The 22,633-nt window shown below is 42.1% G+C and overlaps 1 protein-coding gene across 1 annotated transcript in view; it reads left to right on the top strand.

Annotated features, from left to right (window-relative positions):
- Positions 1 to 22,633, top strand: part of LOC103918647 (deleted in malignant brain tumors 1 protein-like) — an 85,215-nt gene that overhangs the window by 24,277 nt on the left and 38,305 nt on the right. The window contains 12 exon segments of the mRNA XM_009326027.1: positions 766 to 1,077; positions 2,547 to 2,697; positions 3,007 to 3,218; positions 3,447 to 3,619; positions 4,151 to 4,539; positions 5,162 to 5,421; positions 13,949 to 14,134; positions 16,091 to 16,143; positions 16,145 to 16,349; positions 18,583 to 18,635; positions 18,637 to 18,886; positions 20,457 to 20,768. Of these exon segments, the coding sequence (XP_009324302.1) occupies positions 766 to 1,077; positions 2,547 to 2,697; positions 3,007 to 3,218; positions 3,447 to 3,619; positions 4,151 to 4,539; positions 5,162 to 5,421; positions 13,949 to 14,134; positions 16,091 to 16,143; positions 16,145 to 16,349; positions 18,583 to 18,635; positions 18,637 to 18,886; positions 20,457 to 20,768 (2,556 nt within the window).

The following is a 22,633-nucleotide window of genomic DNA, read 5'->3' as shown; positions in this document are numbered from 1 at the left end:
CAACAGGTAATTCGTGCCCACCCAGCTCATTCCCAGCCTTGCAGCGAGCCCCAGCCCGGCACAAGAGGAGAAGAGGGGGGACGTGCTGGCCTGTGCCTGCCCGGCGCAGGGCTGCTGCTCCCCTCTGCTCATGGTGAGGGGCCATGGGCTTTGGGGGCTGCTGCTGGGGAGCAGCTGAGCCGCTCGCTGCAGAAGGGCAGCTGCAGTGGTGACGGGCCCGAGCCCTGCTCTGCCAGCCACGCTGCAGCTCCTGGCTCTGGGGCAGCAAGTGCCAAGTGGATGGGAGTAATCCCTTCCCTCAATCCCGTACGCCTGCCGGGGCAGCCCAGGATGCAGGTTGCTGCCCTGATACCAGGGCATGGCGGTGGCTTTGCAACCTCAAGCCGAGGTGGCAAGCACCCTTGCAGGCACCCTGTCAGGTCCCACAGACTCAAACACCTCGAGGGTGGTGCATGAGTGGTGCCCCTCCGGGGATGGGCCACGCTCAAGGTGTGCAAAGGGTTTTTATAAAAATACCCCAGTGCCCCGAGCACCTCTGCCCCCAGGCAGCTCCCACGGACCCCCCAGCAGGTCCCTGCACACGGCGCACCTGCCCTCCACTCACCTGGGCTCTTTGCTCAGCCACTGCCTTCCCCTAGTCCTTTCGGCTCTGCACCACCCCAGCTCATGGTCGCTGCAGCCAAATCCCCAAAACAGCCAGGGAGGTGGGGACCGTGGGTGCCGGGCTGGCGGGAGCCTGACCTGGGGCCATGTGCCTCACCCCAGGTGCCCACCTGCGGCTGTCTGGCGGGAGGAACGGTTGTGAGGGCCGTGTGGAGGTGTACAATGGCAGCAGCTGGGGGACGGTGTGCGACGACTGGTGGGACCTGAGTGATGCCCAGGTGGTGTGCCGGCAGCTGGGCTGCGGCCAGCCCACGGCCGCCCCAGGCAGCGCGCGCTTCGGCCTCGGCTCCGGGCCCATCTTCCTGGATAACATGCAGTGCCGCGGGGACGAGCCCTCCCTCCAGATGTGCAGGCACAATGGCTGGGGTGTGCACAACTGCAGGCACGTGGAGGACGCCGGCGTCATCTGTGCAGGTGCGTGGGCAGCGGAGGCTACCAGCTCTCCCATGGAGCTCATGGCCCCCTGTGCCCGGTCCCCCGTGTCCCCATCCCCTCCTCACCGCGATCCCTTCTGTGGTACCCTATGCCCCAAGGTAGGGCCATGTCTGTGCCCCAGCATCTTTCTCCTGAGCAACACATCTCACTTGTGGCTCTTCTTCCTCCACCCCCACAGCTGCTCTGGCCACTCCGACACCTCCATCAGGTAATGCTCTTCCATGGCTCTTCTCACCTTTTTTATTTGTGGGCTGTCTCCTTGTTGGGCTTTTTTAAATTTGATTTTTGTTTCTATGGCAATATCACTTGAAACTTGCTTGATAATTTCTAGAAAGGCTGTGATATCCCCTTGCACTTCAGTGGTGCTTATCTTGCAGTTACGCTGGTTGGCTGTGGGTAAGCCATTTCCTCGCTGGGCTCTTCAGCTGGATCAAGGCTTAGGAAGTGTAGTCTAAATCTCTAAATTTTAACCACATACATCAGTATTGGCAGAGTGGTGTTCAAGTATTGCAATGTGTAATTTTTGGCTCTTCTGGTTACTAGACCTGTTATGGTCTTCAGCCTGCTATTTTTGCCTTAGAAAGCAGATTTTAGATTTAGAGCTTGACCATTCACTGTAGAAAATAGTATGAAAGTGAAGGTGCCTGAAAGCCAATCCAGTCTGATTAGAGGAAGGGGCGGTGTCTGGATATAGCTGATGCTCCCAAGCTTGGAATAGCCTGAGAATCCCAAAATCCTGAGGGAGGGAGGAGTGTGCTGCACTGGGGGGTGTCCCTGTGCAAGAACATAAAATGGGGGGTTGTTGCCTTTACGTGTCACATCTTGTAGGAATTAAGCTCAGAGCTTGTGCTCAGCTTCCTATAAGAAACTTTTAGGATTAACATAAGAATTATATGTCATTCGTGCTGGTAGGTACATGAAAGCTTTTTGCATCTACGCTTATAGGAGAAATGAGATGTATTTAAGACTTGGCCCAGCAGCCTGGAGTGCTTATTTCAGTCTGAGACCATAAAATTGCAGAGTTTCCTAGAAGACTTGCAACTTATTTATCCTCCAAAGTCCTTAGGGGAATAAAGAGAAGCAGCACAGTAACCGAGGAGATGCTGTCTGTTCAGGAAGGTACTTCCAATTTGAATGTCATGACACCTCCCAGAATCAGACCTCAACTGCAGAAAGGAGAGACTAGAGCAGAAAGCATCAAGGTGTTACCAGCCCAGCCTGAAGAGGATGGTCTGACACCACGGATGTGACAGGGAATCTCAAATCCAACATGAAAATAAACCTAAAGAAAAAAAAAAAAAAAATTTGTTTTGATTCAGGTCATACAGAATATCACCTGCAGTCAGCAGGAGACCTGCTTTTCAGCAGCTGCAGACGAGAAACATACAGCTCAAGTACAATTTTGTAGAAGTTACTGTAAGTAAATTCTCCTCCATTTCTTTCTGCAGCACCTTATTTTTGTGGTGGCTCAATCTCAAATTCCTCTGGGATGCTGCAGAGTCCGTTCTACCCTGGAGATTATCCAAACCATGTTGACTGTGTGTGGGAACTACAAGTAGAGAACAATTTCCGTGTTATGCTCACATTTAGAGATATTGCGTAAGTAAAACATTGATTTCCTGGGCAAATAACAAAGTCAAAATTACTTGAGAAGTTTGACAACTTATTTGAAACAGGTAACCTTCCCAATTTTAAAGATACTTTCAATAACATCCAGCAGCTGGAAGACCAGAACAAAATCTGGATTACTGTAGTATTTTCTGCTCACAATTTTCTGCTACAGCTACATACATAATGAATAAAACCTCTGCCGTGAGAACTTTAAGTGCTGAAAGATTTTATCACATGTTAGGCAGTCAAATCAGTTTCTGAAACGCATTTGACAAGGTGCTGATGTTTGTTTGCCAGGATGCAAAGTGGCAGATGCCAGTATGACTACGTTGAAGTCTATGACGGGCCTCCACACTCTTCCTCGCTTCTTGGGAGACTTTGTTCAGGTTCCTTTCCCACGTACATATCCTCTTCAAACATGATGACCGTTCGCTTTCACAGCGATTCTAGATACACTTTCAGAGGGTTTCAGGCTCACTACTCCTCCATTCCAGCAGATGACAACACTAGTAAGTTCCCGGTTGGTGTTCCTCAATGGACAAGCCTGTTTATTGCTTTTGTTTGCAAAATAAATATTTGTGTATATTTAAAGATGTTAGGGAAATGAAATGACGCGTGTGAAATATGATGGGTTGGTATGTGAACTGCCTACCTTCTAAATTAAGAAAAAAACATTTGGTTCAATTACAATTAACAAATTCCTGAAGTCACTAATATATTGTATCTTCTTCTACCAGCCCTTCTGTGCTTGCCAGACTACATGCATGTAGTGGTTAGCAGAGACTATCTCCAGTCTGAAGGCTACTCAGTGCAGATGGTCACCCTGAACGACAATCGCTGTAAACCAACAGTCACGTCACACGAGGTTATATTCAACATTCCCTACAACGGCTGTGGGACGATACGAGAGGTACGCTCACCATTGTGCGCACTGAATTGCGGGACCCGCTTTGAAAAGAGTCATGAAAGGGCCATTGTGGTCCACGGTGTTAAGAAGCGAACCAACGAGACCCAGAGGTTTTTAGTGCTTTAGCTTTCCATACCTTAGGGAATCCCCATGCTTAATAGAAATGAGCTTCTAGGGAGGAAAGCATGAGAGGAAGTTATATGAACTTTACATGATTTAAAGTAGACGTAGTCTTGTAAGTGCCATGCAGGTTTGGGATGACTGTGTACTGCACAACTGGTGTTTTGTACAGATGTTCAGTGAGTTGGCTCTGCCTTGGATTTAACAAAGAGTTTTTCTCCACTGATTTCTGTTTAATTACATACTTAGCAAGTTTATTTCCAATGTGTGAGTGGAAAAGACCAACATCAAGCTTCTTGGTTTAAAGAGTTTAAGACGAATCTACATTTTTAAATTACATTTTACTCTATCAAAGCTTAGAACATGGAACATGACAAAAATACAATTCCTCATTTTAAATTACATGTTAAACAGGAGAACAATGATACAATCAACTATTCCAACATGATCAAAGTTACATCTTCTGGGTACATAATCAAGAGGAAAAAGAATATTCACTTACATATCAGCTGCAAAATGCTACAGAACACATGGATGCAAATAATGTATGTTGCTGAGGATACTGTAGACGTGAATGAAAATCAGTTTGGAAGATATGACATGAACATCACTTTTTATGATTCCTCATCATTCTTGCGGCAAGTGCACGACTCTCCATACTACATTGACTTGAACCAAAATTTGTACCTTCAAGCTTATCTTCACAGCTCTGATCCAAATCTGATCGTGTTTGTGGACACATGTGTGGCATCACCTGACCCTCATGATTTTAACACTCTGGCCTATGATATAATCAGGAATGGGTAAGAGCTTTCCTGAGTCTTTAGACACATAGCTGTAATACCCTTTCTGCATTTATTTAAAAGAATAGAGCCAATCTGAACTAGTATAGATCTCATTATCAACAGACTGTTAAAAGGGGTCTTTGAATTTTTATTTTTACAGTATAAGCCTGGAAATAAGAAATTACATTTAGACCTTAATAACATTTCATTTCACTTACTTCATGCCTGTCCTATATGCAAAATTCAAAGTAGTGGGAGTGAGGTAGATGAGATGAGATAGTGAAAACTGGCAGCAGGAATCTATCGTCCTAGGCATTAAATGTTTTAGTAAAACCAGGTCAAGCATTAGACTCATTTTTTTACGCCTCATATAGCACAGACATTAGTAAGAGTCTGTTCTCCCCTCTTCACCACTTATAGTCTCCTCTTGGAAAAAAAAGAGTTGCCAATGCTCTAGCTGCTTCATAGGACTTAAGTCTATATTTTAAAAGTCTACACTATGCTATAAAAGTTACATTTTCATCCCATTGTGTTCTTAGTACCTGGCTATGATATAATTTTGTTTTAATCTATTGTATTTTTGCAGGAATGTACATGTGTGTATCCATGAAGACTAATTCTCTGTTTCATTTCTTTCTAGATGTGTTAGAGATTCTTCCTATGCCACATACTACTCCCCATACAGCCACTTTGCTCGGTTCAAATTTAATGCCTTTGAGTTCATCAGCCGCCATACGTTAGTCTACTTGCAGTGTGAGCTGGTGGTGTGCAGGCTTGGTGACTATTCCTCCCGCTGCTACCGGGGCTGTATTAATAGGTCCAAGAGAGATACAAGTTCTGCTGAGGAAAATGTGAATGTGGTTGTCGGACCACTTCAGCTTCGAGAAGGGGATGCTCAGAGTAGGAATACTGCTAAAGTCAAATAACATTCTCTCATATTTACTCTAAGACTACTTTGGGCTTCAAGAAAAGCCATAGCTCTGCGTTTCTGACATCTGTCACTGAAATCTGCTTTTGCTAACTTTGCCATAAAAAGGAAGGGATTGTTTGGCTGACCCAAACGTCTACAAATCTCTTTTTCTTTCAACACCTCGAAAACCCCCTGTTTTCACCTGCATGTATAAAAAGTATAACTGCTTTGGCTGCCCCAAAGGAGAGGTAGCGTGTAACCCATTTTAGTGCTATAACTCCATTGAACTAATTAGCTCCAGTCTGCTTGTGTAACGTGATGGCCAGCTGGGAGCAAACTCCCAGCCTTCTTGAGAAACATTTAATTCCCACATTTGTCTGCTTATGAAGTTTGCTTAGTTAAGTTGCCATCTCTGCTAATATAAAGGCTGTTCAAATAGTTTAAAGCAGTGAATTGATAAGAAATTAGCTTACTTCTGACTCTGATCAGGGAACCATCCCTTTTAATGCAGCAGCTCTTTGTGCCCTGATCTTTAATATACTGAGATCACCACCACCGCCACCACCCCACCCCCCTTCACTCGCAGGGCTGGGTTCTTCTGTGCCTCCTCCCCAGGCGGTTCCCACTGCTGCTGATAATCCCCTTGTGCCGGTTGTTGCTGCTGTCACCATCCTGGCAGTTGTCATTTTTGTTCTTGCCGGTTTTCTTGCGAAACCTGCACTGAAGAAACCGCTTTTGCATGGAATAATGTGAGATCAAAGGTCAGCATCATCCACTAAACGACTACAGGGCAAACAACACATAATATGAGTCGCCAAAATGATTCACTGACAACAGTAACATATGTGCCATTTGTAAGAAGCTGTGATATCTTTATCTACAATGAATCCTAGCCTGTTACAATGCTTTAGAATAACTTTGTAACCCTAACAGCTCTTAAATGATTAAGAAATAATTTCAACATTCACGTCACAAGTTGTTTGGTACAGTCATTATATCATTTTTCTCCTCTTTAATTCTCTTCTCACATCCTTCTAAGACCATTTATCTAATGCCTCAAAATTTTTGAGCTGGAGAGAAAATATGAATGAGGCATCAATAATTTCAAGGTTTATTAAAAGGAAGGAAGATTTAATTTGGGGACAAGTAATAGGTCATGTCTGGAAAGGAAATGTAAAAATTGATCTTACCATGGCATCTGGAATTGCGGCTATACAATATTCTAATTATTTTGAGTATTGTTTTTAATGCTAAATTTCTCATTGAAACAATAATGGATCTGTGCTTATTTATAAAATGCAGAGATTTCCAAGCTAAAGTAATCTGCTATGTGAGGAGTGTAATTTAAAATCAAAGGAAGGAATGTTTACAAAGCAATAATTCTATTTTGGCTTTCAAATTAATGTCTCTGTGATTAAAATACAAATGAATGTTTTACTGTGTTGAAGAGGGTGGTCTGTTTGATTAAAAATTCACCAAGTGATGGACTGAGCCCCTGCTTCTGAAATACTACGTAGGGAATTTCTAAATATCTTAATGTAGGCTTCAAAAGGAATGAGCTAATTCTTTTTATTTCTGCACAGGCAAATTTACAGAAAATATCTGGCCCTAGGAAGCCAGATTGCTGACTCTTGATTCAGAAATGCCTTTTCTTTTAGTTTCTATTACTTTCTCCTGGGTGTCAACACACAAAAGCAAAATGACCCACATTGTTCAGGGGACTCCTAAGGACCTGTCTATCCACATTTCCCCCATCGCTCCGCTCCCACCAAAACAGGTGGCTGACTGAGTCCCTGAGCATCCTCTCCCATCCAAGCAGGCTCTGCATCTGCTGCTGTTCCCACAGCAGCACCAAAGGCGAGGACCTCAGGAAAGGTGACAGGAGCTTCCCCTACATGCCAGTGAGGAATAACTGTCTTCTACAGGCAGTGTGTTTCTCCATGTTATTGGAGAGAAAGCTTTCCCTCCAGTATTTGACTTTCTGCCCATCGGTTGTATTTTGAAACACTTCTACATACTGTTGTGAAGAGGTGTGAAGTATCTCTGTTTTGTATGTGTTGGGCACATCTGTGTGTGTGTGGCTACAGCAAGGCATTTTAATGGAGTTAAACTGTAAAGGGTGGGTAAAAAATAAAACAAAATCTAGCATCAAAGGTAAAACAAAATGTCCAAACCTCACAGGGAAGTCCTTGAAAGACTCCTTGGTTCCTCATTGATGATAGACTTATCTGCAAAGATAAGGAGCAACAGAGCACAGAAATCATCATGCCCTGAGAGGTCTAGAAAAAGTTCCCCAACCATTTTAGTATAACTACCATTGCTCTTTTCTCTCCTGTCATTTCTGTTATCTCCTCATGACACACACCTCCTGCTCCTGAGATCCCTACTATAGCCCTGGTGTCCTTCTCGCTCCACGTTGTGGCACTTGACCCCATGAACACTGCAGCCTGTTTGCCACACAGCCACTAGGTCCCTGCTGCTGCCTCCATCCTCCATGCCAGCCACCCCCATACCACCTCCTCCTCGGCCACGGGCACCACTGCTCACCCAGAGTGTCCAAAAGCACATTAGCTGGAGCTTCCTCTGCACCCTCAGCACCACCACCTCAGCCCAACATCTTTGCAACAGATGTTTCCCTAACCTGCCTAAGCAACCTCTTCTCATGCTTAATGAGACTCACTATTGAAATTAGCATCACCGTTGAAAAGGCTTTTCACAATGCCTACCCTCAATTTTCACTGTTGCTGTCCAAGCCCATTAGTTCTTGCCCTGTCCCTCCTGGCCATGGGGAGTCATTTTCTCCCCTTTCTCTTTAGGTGCATTTTACCTATTTGAAGATTGATGTTTTTTTCATTAAGTTTTCACTTCTCCAGATTAAGTAAATCCAAATTCAAACAATACTGAGCTGTTAAAGGTGGTTTGTTTGCAATATTTAAGGCTGAACCACACAATCTGACCTAAAGGCTTGTCAAATCAATTGGAAGCCTTCCCATTGACATACATCCTAAACCAGGCAAAACTGTAGATATCCAAGAGATCAAACCTCAGTCAGGAGACATTTCAGGTCTCACCAAAATGTTATTTAAATGTTGAAAGACATTTCATGTCTCCTTTTGAGAAGGAAGAGTTTTATTCAATTTTTAATACTTTTGGTTGCTGATCACAATAAAATTATTTAATTTCTATTTTTCCCATGGTTATATACTTTGTGGTTGCGAGGAGTTTGGCTTCTCAGGACTTACCCACCCTTCCAGAGTGTGTTGTGCACATTCATAAATCAGGCTGAAATATGCTGGAAATGCAAACAGCCAAATCCCACATAAATGTTTACCAATGGTGCATAAAAACATGAAAAGCAAGGTCTGGGATTTTTGCCTTTCATATCCTAGTTGAACATACGGAGAATTAAAGTCAAAATGTGAACTAAAATTCTTTATTTGGCCTTTTGTTTTGTTTTCTTGTTTATTCATTTTGTGTGGGATCAGTATTACACCAACTGCACAGTGAAGGCTGGTGCCTGCAAACACAGGGATGTCAAGAACCAGGAGTGTGTGGAGGCCACTGCCTTTGCTCTTTTTAAATGAGCTTTCTGGAGGCTGCAGTTAGGCTTGTTGTTGTTGCCTCCTCCACCCTCAGAGAAGACACACCAACCATCACTTGGCAAGTTTTTGCTTTGAATAACTGTCTGTCTTTGGTATTAGATTATTTAATTTCTTCCTAGCGTGTCTGTCACTACTCAACCATGTAGTATACACTTGTTCACTCAGTAGTATGCACTCAACTGACAATCTCAGCACCAAGTAAACGTGTTGTTTGCAACATCATGCTAAAACCCCTTGCAAGTGTCAACCTATGCAGTGTGAGTTGTGTTGGGAGAGGATAATGACTGAATTACACCACATATATCCAGACCATGTAGCTGCAAGTGTTCATAACTCTGACAAAACTGCACATCCCTGAACAACTCCCCTGAAGTGGCACTCGAGAAGGTTTTTTCATGGAAAAAGAATGGATCCATAGCAATTTGATTTCAAATACATACACGTTTTTTGGTAAAAAGATTGTACAAACTCTGTGGGTTCCTGCCATTATGCTGTTCCCACTGTTATCATGCAACCTATTTGGCCAGCACTGGGGTTAAAGCAAAGCTCAGAAACAAAGTTCTTGTTTGCTTGTTTGTATGCTGAATTTCCTGTGCTTTGGTGTCCTGTTTATCTTTCTATTCTAATTTTGGAGTATGAAGCAGATAATTCAACTCTGTAATCCTCCTTCCCAGGAACATACTATAAAAATATTTATAATTGGGTATAAATAAGCATTGTTTTGTTTCTGGAGCCCATAGCTCGCAGGTAGATTCTTTTTCCAGTTGTTGATAACAAATCCCCATGTTTTGTAGATTGAGACTAAAAAAATAGCTAATTTGGGTTTGCAGGGTATAGGTAAGAAACACAATTTTTCTTGTTTTTATTACTTTCTCCCCATGCCTTGCCATAGAACCCCACAGATATTCATTGACATCAAGCGGAACTAAGCAGCTAAGCATAAGCTTCTGCTCACAGTTCTGACTTAGGTGTCTTTTAATGCCTGAGACTGAATGATTGCACGACATTCCAATTAAATAACTAAATGAATATACTCTCGAGATCACTTTCACTTGACTGATAATTTCATTTTTTTTAAAATCTCCATCAGACTCACCAACCATGGGCAAGCTTTTTTAACAGGATTGCTCTAGGATCTACCTTGAACGGGAAATCAGGCAGACAGCCACTGCAGCTGGGTTGCTGAATTGTCCACCATGCTTAATAAACTCAGAGGAAACAGCAAAGGCATTTCTTGAGACTGACCCACCACTGCCCTTTGTTTGTGTCAAGTTCAAGATAAAAAGAATTGCAGTCCTTTGCTGTCCATCATCCCTGAATCCAAGCACAATTTTTCACACAATTTCTGTTAAATGTCTTATGTTACAAGAAGAGATTTTCCTTTTTTTCTTTATTTTGGTAGTTTGCTTTTATTTTCATGGGGTTTTTTTTATTTAATTTTTATTTGTTTTGGCAGTTTATATCTAGCTGGGAAAAACTAAGGAGATATTAAAACTCTCACAGCAGCTTGTGTATTTTAAGACATTTTCTATCTCAGGCTCAAGAACTATGACAAAAAAAGCGTATTTTAATGAAATCATGCCTAGATGAGGAAACTCGTCAGTGACCCAGGTGGGTCACTGGAAGTGAGATTTGTTTTCATTTCCTAGAATAACACTTGGATCACCTGGTACCTGTCCAAGCAGATTTTTCCTTCTTTCTGAAATAAGTGAATTAGTCACAGGCTGTAATGTAGAAATTAATTGGACTGCTGCTGTTCTAAAGAGCCTGTCAAGTTGAACAACTGTCATAATCTTTTTTTTTTTTTGGGAGGGGGGTCAGTTTTCAGAAACTATAGTTTCAGAGAGATGGCCTCTCTCTTTCCTCCTCTTTCTGCATGAAGACTATGAGGGCTGTACTTTGTGCCCAGACATAGTAATGCAAACCTGTTGAGTCTAAGGAAGTTTTCTGTGTGTGTGTGAGTGTCTAAATAGAATAGATAAAATGTGGGTTTTGAACAGTTGCAGTCAGATGAGTGTTGTCTGGTAGCCTTGGAGGCTGAAATCCATCTACTAGGTTGGGGACGAAAGTCCAGTAGAAACCCATCTACTGGTGATGGGGATGAAGTCTGTTATGTTTCTTCCATATGACTTTTTCCTTTCTTGCTTCTTTTTCCTCCCCTCTCATCCCTGCTCCTACCATGCAGATAACTTCACAATGCATGTCAAGATCTTGTTACTCCTTGCCTTATCTCACTCATCCCTTCTGCTTATTGCTTTTTAATTTAGGCACTGAATAAAATTAGGCACTCAGTACAAAGACTGAATTTTCTTCTGTGCCTGACCAGTTGCTAGCACAAAAGGACCCTGACTTGAGGGCTCCTCATTTGCTGAAGTTATCTGGTTATAAAAGGTTTATACACAGGTTCAGCTGGGGATGTTGAGGTGTTTCTGAAACATTTGGCATTAGTTACCACCATCTTCCATTGCTAAGTCTGGATTCAAGCACAGCTTTTTTGCATGAGATATGATGAAAATTGAGTTATGCTGATGTGAAGGCTCTGCTGTCCCATGCAAAGAGGTGGCAGGACTCATGACTTAATATTAATGTAGTGAAGCCAGGCCTTCTTTCCAAAATGCAGGATCCTGTCGTCCCTAGTTGCAGGCTCAGAAAGCCAACTGTGAAGCTCCAGTTTACAGGAGGGTGGCGAAAACCTGTTGCTTCAGTTTCTTTTCGAGATCCTGGGCAGCTTGGGCAGCCTGCATTTGAAAGCTGCACACTGTGCATGTAGAGTAAACACTTGATCTGAACCTTGCCAGTGTGAAACAATCCTTCTTTGTTTCATAAAAGTTCACTGTATTTCTCTAAGGAATGCATTGTTGAGGAAGACGAGTGGACTACTCTCTGCCAACACTGCAAGGATTAATCCAGGCATGACATGAGATGCTTCCCGAAGGCTGTGAAGTATGACAGCTGGGATGACACTTACAGATCAAGCCAAAAATTAACTGTTTGAAACACAGACTAGAATTTGTACAGTCTTGAGGGGTTTCTGGCATTGCATTTTGAAAAAAAGCATTTTGTTTCCTAGCAGATAAAGCAGTCCATTGCCCCGGTAATGCTTACAGCTGCAGGCACTCTGGTGCCCAGGGCCTGGCTGTGTGAGCCATGGGAGCACAGGGCTAAGACCTCAGCTGGCTCGTGGTACCTCTGCCCCGACAGGTTCCCCAGACAGGGCTTTCCTTGCTGGGGCTTGCTCTGTCCAGGCTCCTGGACAGCACAAGTGGGCCAGGACAGGAGGTGCTGCAAATCCCTGCAACCCTCTCAGGCCACAGAGCCACCCTGATGGACCCCAGGCAGAGCCACCACTGCCGGACATGGGCTGGGGGGTCTGGTCTGCGAGGGGACGGGGGAGCACAACCACCCCCAGCTCCACTTCAGGACAGTGAAGAAACTGAGAGGTGGAAAAAGTCTGCCATCGTTTTTTGCTTGACATCACTAATTTTCTCCCTGGCTGCATGCAGCTGGTTCCTCTTGGGCCAGTGGCTGCCACTGGATATGCCAAGGGGAGGGTTTAACCACTGGTCCCATAGAAGAGAAGGGCTGCAAACAATAATTAAGGTAACTGAAAAATCAAGGTATTATAAACAAACCCTTGCCAAAAAAATTAAGAGAATGTTTTTAAAAGTTAAAATTATCTCCTTTGTATGACATTACTAACTAAAAAAAAAAAAAAGGCTGGTCAAACTGCAGAGCACACCCCTTTAAATCCACATGCTTATAAATTTGGAAACATTTTATCAGTGTTATGGGGAACCCAGTTAACATGAGGCCCATGCTGACCGCTGTTTGAATGCTACTGCTGCACAAAGGATGTCTGCAGGGGTCAGGTACTGTGCCTTATGCTATTCAGTGCTATCTCCCTCTCTCTCGTGCTTTCCTCTAAAATCAATATTAGCAAATTTTGTAACCTGTATCAAAGCCCACTCAAACCAGTGGCCATCATGGGTGTTTAGAGGGTTTGAGGACTGAAGATGGCACTAAATATTTTAATTCTTTCTTTTAGTGTAATGTAGGAAACACATATATTGTATTGTATTTTAATGCATTGTAGGAAAAAATACATAATGATAAGTAATTAATTTTCTTTAGTGCACTGGAGGGGCTTAGACAAAAATATAATGACACACTGAAAGGGGACCCCAGCAAGCAGGTAAGAGCATTTGGTAAAAGCATGATGAGCTGCATATTTGTAGCAGGTTAGTGACAGCCTAGAGGTTAGACACAGCCTAGGTCTGAATTACTGCTTTGGATACACCAGTGTCAGCAGATCTGTTCCTTATAGCGAGGTTTGTCTGTGACACAGTTTCTGTAAGCTTTGGGAATAATATTAATTAATGCGGGTAATAATCTGGAAGTAGTTCAGAGCCAAGGGGTAACACAGTGGTCTTCACTGTGCAGATCTTCAGCTGGAAGCCGCGCAGCATATGTGCCTCCAGTGCAAAAGTAATGCCTAAGGGGCCATATACATTCAATTTTTACCGCAGTAAGTGAAACACTGGAGGCAGTGTCCTTCTGCTGTGCTATTCTGGGCACCGGCTTCCTTGTTTAGTCCATTGCTGGCCAGATAAAACACAGTATGATGTGCTGGAGTCCCCATTAGATGATGATGGCATTGTGTCACTGTAACTCTAGCTTTATGCAACTGCCATAAGGACACTCAGATGCCTTACCCTTGGAAGACACTTTAAAATCAGGCCCCAAACCACAGGAACTCAAGTCTGGTGAGCAGTGCAGGTTAGAGCACACTTTCCCTGCTGATGGGCTCCTTAGAGCTGTTGTAAAGCTTTTCCACCAACAGCCTGAGACTGCAGGAGTCATTGAAAACACATCAGTCACTCTAATAGTTGATCTAATTTCCTTTTGTCTTCCAAAGAATCATCCCTGAGGCCAGTGAATGGGCAGAACGAATGTTCTGCACCTCTGGGAGAAGCTCATTTTGGTGATGGCACAGGAGAAATCCTCCTGGATGAAGTGCAGTGCCGAAGGGGCGAAGCTCTCCTCTGGTGGTACTCCCATAACGTGTGGTTCGTCAATCACTGTTTTCGTCAGGAAGATGCCGGTGTCATCTGTGTGGATAATTTCTGATTTATTGACGTCAGCGATCAATAGCATGCTATACACATCTGCTGGACTGAGATTCTGGTGCTCAGTGAAAGGGAACTACACTACCAAAATCATTGCCAAGCTCTTCAGGACAACCCCAAACTATTCTCCTGCATTTCAGCAAATGTTCTTAAGAGAGAACTATAACCCACATGTTAGCCTCCACAGTCAAAATCTTTAAATAGTAAACTCTAAGGACCACGACAGTTACATTTCCCTATTTTTGGTAGAGTATAATGCCATTCAGAGGCTTACCCATCTTCCCATTCCCATTGCTTCCTAACTAAAGAATGAATTCAACTGATTGTTAATAAGAATCACAGAGAAACTAACTAGCGATTTCATTATGTGATGTTGAAAAACATCCTTCATGAGACATATTACTATATTTGCAAAATACAGGCTACTATGCATTTAAAAACATAAATAACCTTAAAAAGACAAAATTTCAATGTACTGAGAGTTGGTTTGTGGGGTTTTTTCTAGCAGTGTGAGTAAATAGATAATTTCTGTTCATTTTGTTTAGTGCAAGTTGTTAAAAATGTGAACTTTCTCATTCTTTCCTTTCTTTTTTCCCAGATTCTTTGATGTCTGAAGTTCCCTGTAGTTTTCATCTTCTATATATCTTTATTGATTTTACTGATGAAATAAATTTTCCCTAATATAGTCATTTAGTACCAACATACAGTTTATGAAGAGGAATATTTGTAAATCCTTTTGTCACGATAATACATCAGTGTAGCCCAGGTATCAAACAGATGACCAGCTTTTCTATTCTGTTACTGTTTAACAGAGAATAAAGTCAAGAACTTCTCCAAATTACATCCATCTAAATGTTAAGTCTGGATAAATTAGACTTGACTTTGTACATACAGAGTTACACTGAAGTTTGCACATAACGTTTACTCAGAGCAGTACTGCTGTAGATCCTGTGCTGCAGAGCTTGAATTATTCAGGAATATCACTGTCTTCAGGTAGAGTAGGTATGTGCTTTAGGAGCATGGCTTTGCCCCAGGGACTCTGAAAAGAAGGAACATCTAAGCAGGCTGAAAACACTTGTTCATACCTACCTAGTGAAATGAGAATGGCATAGAGGTCTGTCTTACAACCTGCTTTGTACCACCTTAATTCCTCCTTCACAAAAAAATATCTTTGACAGTAAATGTCAGCTAAGATTATGAAGTGCAGCAGTACAAGCAGAGACCCAGCTGGGTAGATGACAGCATTGCAGGAAAGGATCTGGGGTTCCTGGTGGACAACAAGTTGACCATGAGCCAACAACATGCCCTTTGAGCGTTGCCAGCAGGTCAAAAGAGGTGATCGTTCCCCTCTACTCAGCTCTGGTGAGACACATCTGTAGCACCATGTCCAGTACAAGAGTGTGGCTTCCCCATACAAGAGAGGCAAGGGCATCCTGGAGCAAGTCCAGCAAAGGGTCATCAAGATGTTCAGGGAGCTGGAGTACAAGATGTACAAGGAGATGCTGATGGACTTGGGCTTGGTCAGTCTTAAGAGTGTGAACGGGAGATTTTATTGCCATCTACAGTCACCCACTGGGAGGGTGCAGAGAAGATGGAGCCAGTCTCTTCTCAGAGGTGCCCAGCAATAGGACAAGAGGCAACAGGCACAAGTCAGAACTTGGGAAATTCCACCTCAGTATAAAGGAAAATAATGTTTTTACCATGAGGTGGTCAAACACCAGAACAGGGACCCAGAGAAGCTATGGGATCTCCATCCTTGGAGGTATTCAATGCTTTCATAGACATGACCCAGAACAACCTGCTCTGGACCTGCTTCAAGCAGGGGCTGGACCAGAGACCTCTGGAGGTCCCTTCCAACCTGCATAAGTTTCTGATTCTGTCTTTCCATGAAGTGGCCAGGTTTGGGGAAATTATCTTTTTTTCTTTCAAAGAAATGTCAGTGAGGTTGGTGAATGGGTGGAACCAATGTGAAGGCATGTTGAAATATTTTACAATATGGGTCCTGGGGGACCATTTGTGATGATTTCTGGGATATAAGTGATGCAGAAGTTGCCTGTAACCAGCAGGTTTGTGGACATGCTGTATCATCTTCAGATGTCACCTTTACTCACAGTCCAAGAAATATTGTCAAGGATGATGTGCAATGCAGAGGGAATGAGAACCACCTGTGGGAAGTTCTTACAGGGGGTGGTATAGAGAGAATTGTGACAGCCACCATGATGCCAGTGTCATTTGCTTGTGTACACACTAATATCTTTGCTTTATCAAGAAGAGTCACAATTAATTTTTAATTTTGTCAAATTGACAAGTGCTCCCATGAACTAGAAAAACCTTTTCTCTACAACATTATGGCTCTCTTGCCAGTAATAAGGCTCTATCCTACACAGAGAATTTCCCTCTTTTTTTTAATCAATATTTGTCATTGCAAACTTCCATCTAGCTAAGATTCAAAAACTTTTAGAGCATTTTAAGCAGTGTCACTCCAATACTTTTATACTACCATCACATTATTTTAATAATCTGTAATCTGTATTAACCAATTCTATTTGCCTATTACCAAGACGAGGGAGGAGCACCAAAAAGCAATCCCGAGGCACGTTCTGCCCTTACAGAACCAACAAGCTTTCACACAGGAGACTTTTCATGAGCTTAAGGTCCTAATCCCACATGCCTCACCTTGACAAAGCTCCTATTGAATGCCTGCAGACTATTTATTTGTGTGAGATAATCAGGATAAAACAAATCCAAATGTTTAGAGTCATGACTCTTTTGCAGTCCAGGGGCAGGGAGCAACAAGGAAGCAGGGCTTTGTCAGATCCCTCTGAAGAAGGACATGCCATGCTCAGACTTCTGGCAGTTCTAGTTCCTTACCCAAATTTAACCCTGGCAACTTTTTTTAATATCTGTCAGATGGTAAAAAAATTGCAAAATCTTATCCTGTTCTCCATTGCTTTTCAAGTTGCTAGCAATGAAAGTCAGCTCATAATCTCATGTCTCAACATTTTTGTTGTCTTCAGAACACATGTATTACATAGAGCTTAATTAACCAGTTGTTGAACAATATCTGAAAGAAAAACAGGTTTTGCAAAGAAGGGTGAAATATTATCATGGAATCATAGAATAAATCTTGAGTTGGAAGGGACCCATAAGGATCATCGAGTCCAATGCCCTGATCCTTGCAGGATTACCTAAAACTAAACCATATGACTGAGAATGTCGTCCAGATGCTCCTTGAACTCTGACAGGCTTGGTGCCATGACCACTTCCCTGGGCAGCCTGTTCCAGTGACCAACCACCCTTTCAGTGAAGAACCTGTTCTAAAAGTATAGTTAATTTTACAAAAACTGTAATTGCTACAATGTGTATTTTGTCTATTTCCTCCTCTCACAGCTTCTATGGAAACTGAAATACCTGGCAATTTCAATTTCATATTTATTCAACCATTTCTACCTTGAAATAATTTTCCCTAGCATAAGCAACTTCCTATTTAAATTATTACCAATTTACATCTTATTTAGTTTCTTCAGTAGTTTATGCATGAGAAAGACTTCTTAAAATATAGTATATTTTGACAACAATGAAAGCAGTAATACTGATTTACATAGTTTTCATGACGTTAACCATGGATTTTTAATCTTTAAGGACAATTAATAATTGAAACTAAAATGTATATCTGGTTTGCCAGAGTACTGAAAGGATGGGACTTTTTGTGTGTGAAAAACTTCTTCATTGGACCAGGTTGCTAAAAGTCCAAAGTCTTAAAAAAGAAAAGGTGTTGCATAAAACAGTATTTTCCATTTTATCTGTTGGGTAGAGTTAACCTCACACACACAAAAACACCTAAGAGATTTTTCCACTTTCTAATGAAACTCAAAGGCCTTTAAGTGGTATTAAAATGCAAGGAGAAAAGAGAATTTAGTTACAAGAAAGTCATGGTCACATTGTGATGCTTTGGCTCGATTAACCTCATCTCTTGGTCACCCTTGTCTTGATGAGTAAAACCTTGATTCTGCCTCTACTACTTTTAATACTTAATTGTTAATGTATCAATAGATAAATACCCACTAGCATTTATCTAACATAGGTCATTTCTTTCATTATTATTAATTTCATAACCAGTATTCAGCTGGGAATGAAAACCTGACTTAGGTAACTGTGAACATCTGCCTGGCCCAAGCAGGGGATCTTTGGTTCAAACAGTGACCCAGGAAACACCAAGTGATTGCAAATTGTCCCACAATGACACTAGATCTGCTGGCACTAATCAAGTTGCTTTCTCCTCCTCCCCTGCAGAGGAAAGACCAGGAGAGAATCCAATAGCTAGCATGACATACTGAATCAGCTCCAGAAATACTCCAGAATTTTAACTTAGCAGTTTTGGCAGCCTACAGAGTCTTATCTCCTTCTCTCTGCTCTTTCACAGAAGTGTCCATGAGGCTGATAAATGGTAGAAACAGATGTGAAAGTTTGCAACAAAGTCTATTACAAAGGAAGCTGGGGGACAGTCTGTGATGACTTCTGGGACATAAGTGATGTGCAGGTCATGTGCAGACAGCTGGGATGTGGAAAAGCTCTCTGCGCTGGGAAATGCACATTTCATTCCAGGATCAAGGAACATTGCACACACAAGTGCAATGGAAATGAATCCTACCTGTGGGAATGCTCTCATACAGGATGGTCAACACATAACTGTGGGCACAGAGAAGATGCCAGTGTGCTTTGCTCAGGTACATTTGGCATTATTTTATTTATGTAAAATTGTGAATTGTGTAAATTGCAAATCTAATTATCAGCCTGAGACAAGGTTTATAGCAATAAAGCCAGCAGAGCTGTCAGGGTGCGACACAAGAGAAGCACAGTGAAGGCAGAAGTAAATTGAGAGCCTGATTGCCTCTCTCTGTTCTCCTCCACATGTTGCAGAGGTGGTTACTGGGAACAAGAGCTGGTGTTGCATGCTCAGGAAAGGTCTTTCGGTCTGGGATGCTCAGAATGTGCTACTGGTGGCGAGTCAGTGGGAGTGTAGAAAGGAGATGCATTATGTTTTGTGCAAGATACTGGAGGAGGAAGTGGCTTGGTAAACACTTCACACTTTGGGTTTAGCAGGGGTATTACTCCCATAAGAATTCTAAGGTAATCAGATACCACCAGCTATAGCACAGATATCCAGATTTGTATGTGTTCAAACCGAACCCTTCCCATGCCTCTCCAGAACATAACTTTTAACTGTTTTTTTTAGGTTTTTGTTTGGGTTGGTTTTTTTTTTTTAACTTAGAAGCCATTCCTAAAGAATAAACTCTTGCTCTGGCTTTTCAACACAAGCTAAAATCTTTGTCTTGATTAAGGTAGTAAAGACAGGTTATAAAAAAGTAATTTAGTTTTAGAATAAATTAGACAATATAAGAGAGAGGCTCCTCACCACTTACAGAGAGCAGACTGAGGTATAAGGGTCTCACCAGTTGCCACCAGGTACCACAGAGGTTTGTTGTAGTGTTTGTTCTGCTGCTGGCAACTAATTAATTAATTTCTTCTGAAATACAGCTGAAGCTGCTAAGATAACAATTTTCATGTTGTTCATATTTTCATTTTTCTAATCCACAGCTCCTAGAGGAGACAGAACATCTGGTGAGTCTTATCATTCTAAGAATTGGGTATTTACTGGTAAATACATTCTGCTTTTGTTTGATGCAAAGGGGAAAAGATAATATTTATTCAAAGAGGATGGAAAAGTGCCATGCTGTAGTTCATCAAATGATGTAGATGATTATGGAGGACTCAAATGTTGGGAAACCACCTTGAAAAAGAGTGTAAGGTGTGCAATTCAGAACTCATCACTGAATGAAAATCAGATTCCATTAGCCTATCCCACTGCTTAGCAAATCACATTGCAAGTAGGTGAAAATCTTGGACATACTTTCAGAAACTCATCACAGAAGAGCAAAGGGTCCCTCACATGTGCCTTCTTAGACTCTCTAGAAGTTGTTCTCAGGAACACAACCTTCCTTAAAGTGTCATGCTACTCCAGACATTCACTGAACCTGCACAGAGTAAATGGCCACTTCCATTCTTACAAAAATCCGGCCTCTGTATCTTATTGTTTAATTATGGTGCAAGTACAGCATAGCATCAGAGGCATATTTGCCTGCTCCAAGTACCATGTCAGGCTGCATGAATGGCCCTTTTCTGCAGAATAGCTTTTTCTCAAGTCTTGTCCTTTTTGCAATGCAGACCTGGACCTGGCACAAGTGTAAGGTTAGAGTCAGGGCAGTGTGTAATATACTTCTGCTCTGTCTTTGCTAGAAATATCTCTGTGGCTGGAGAATGGCAGAAATCAACGTGAGGGACATATTGAACTTTTTTACAAAGGACACTGGGGAACAGTCTGCCATGATTTCTGGGATATTAGTGATGCTCAAGTCATCTGCAGACAGCTTGGGTGTGGGCAGCCCACCTCAGCACCAGGAGCTGCCCAGTTTGGGGAAGGTTCTGGAGTTATTTTCCTGGATGATGTGCAGTGCTGAGGGTATGAAGATTATGTGTGGCAATGCTCCCACAATGGATAGTCAAGACATAACTGTGGCCACAACAAAGATGCCAATGCTGTCTGTTCAGGTACTTGCTGCTTTATTTTTTTCATTTCAAGAATTTCCCATAAGATGCATTTCGAAGTATACCCGAAAAATCATTAGGAGTTGAGCCCATGATGCAAAAGAATTTCTTGCTACACTTCTGTGGACTATTTGAGACCTAACAAATATGAATCTCATACCTATTTGCCAGCTCAACTCATCACTATTCTCTTTGGTTTTTCTTACAAGGTCTGCAGAATAAAGAGAGGGGATGAAAATGTACATTATCTTTAAGCCTGGTAAATTGCTGAGGCATTTAAAGAAATCTCAGCAGGCACTTTCATGTTACAGATCCCCAGTCTCCATGAAAACTGGATTTCTTAGTGAGGAATGACAAGGAAAGCCTCTTTCCAATGAATTTTTTCTATTACAAACTCAAAGTCTCAGTGATTTCATCTGCTAATTACCTGAGATTAACAAGTTACCTGAGTATTTTGTGACTAATGTTCTTGGCCTTTGGTTCAAATAGCAGAATACAAACCGTTTCTATTCTCTTCGATCTATAGAGTCCACTAGAATTGATGTACCCAGTAAGAAAACTGGGAGACAAACTTTGTTGACTTGATTGACACAGGATTCCACAATCTGGAATCAGAAAAGGGAAGCCAAGTGTCCTCCATTGCAGAGATATACTTGGTCCACATTACATCCCTAACAGTCTCCTCTCTTGGAGAGCACAGCTCCTCAGAGAAGTACTGTTTGTGTTATTCTCCCATCACCCCGTGCCTTTTTACCTTAGCTAACAGTGCTGTTTGTTCACGTCAAAACACTCTTTAGAAAATAACATATTTATATAATCCATCTAACAATAAGTCTTTCCTGCAGTAATCTCACTTTATATGCATTCTGTTGGTGCATAATTGTGCTTTAATTCTCTCCTCATGCTTGGAAACAATCAGGTATTCAAATAAACTGAAAATAAGCCTGATTACAAGCAGGTTGATCCAGCAGAAACATTTTCATGACTAGAGATTCAGCACAATTCACGCTAATACACGGAGGTAGTCAGAAATGTTTTCCATACATACCTAAGGCACATGTATTGACAGATGTGGCTATAAGATATCATAAATAAGTAATAAATGCTTCCATTGAGTAACATTGCTTACTACTCATCCTTCTTTTTTTCATACCAAGTCTCTGACTGCATTAGTTGCCAAAAATGTCACAGTTAAATAGGAAATCTGCTTTTTCACATAGTTCCTGTGGAGAGCACACTCATGCCTTGTCAACCTCTCACACCCATCACCACCACCCAATGCTGTTCCCTGGGGCAGACAGGCACATGGGGCAGGAGAAAGTGTCACTCCAAGGTGTTCCACTGAAGCACTCCTTGCTGGTCACTTAATAGCTCCCATACCTAGTGCACGTGTGTTTGCACAGCCTTACATGTGCAGCCTGCACTGTGGAAAATACCAGTATACAGGCAAAAAAGATCTACACATCTCTTTATGTGCACTCTTTTCCTCCTACATACGAGCCACTGAGGACTCATGCAGGGAAGAAAGTTTTCCTAATTAATTGATGTAGTTAGACTGATTGTTCCTCGTTGTTTATTTTCTCTACTAATTCATCTTCCCTTTTTTGTTAATTACTCTTTTCATCACCTTTCATTAGTAACTAACAAAACAAATCTAGGTCAGCATTAGTTCTAGTTATCATTATTATTTCCAGTAAATATGTATCAAAATTTGATGCAGCTTTGCACCTACATCTAGTATATTCAGCTACCTTATGAATCAAGACCCAGAGCATTGCTACATTAGTTTCCCTGAGGAAAATCAACGTGCCAGACCCATTCTCTTTGCTCTCTCTGTGGTGCCACTGACGCTGATGGACCATGCAAGG

The sequence above is a fragment of the Pygoscelis adeliae genome, unplaced genomic scaffold, assembly GCF_000699105.1.
Source record: "Pygoscelis adeliae isolate BGI_AS28 unplaced genomic scaffold, ASM69910v1 Scaffold4, whole genome shotgun sequence".
Classification (NCBI taxonomy): Eukaryota; Metazoa; Chordata; class Aves; order Sphenisciformes; family Spheniscidae; genus Pygoscelis; species Pygoscelis adeliae.
Note: the sequence above shows the minus strand (reverse complement) of the source record. Positions and strands in the feature narration are given on the sequence as shown.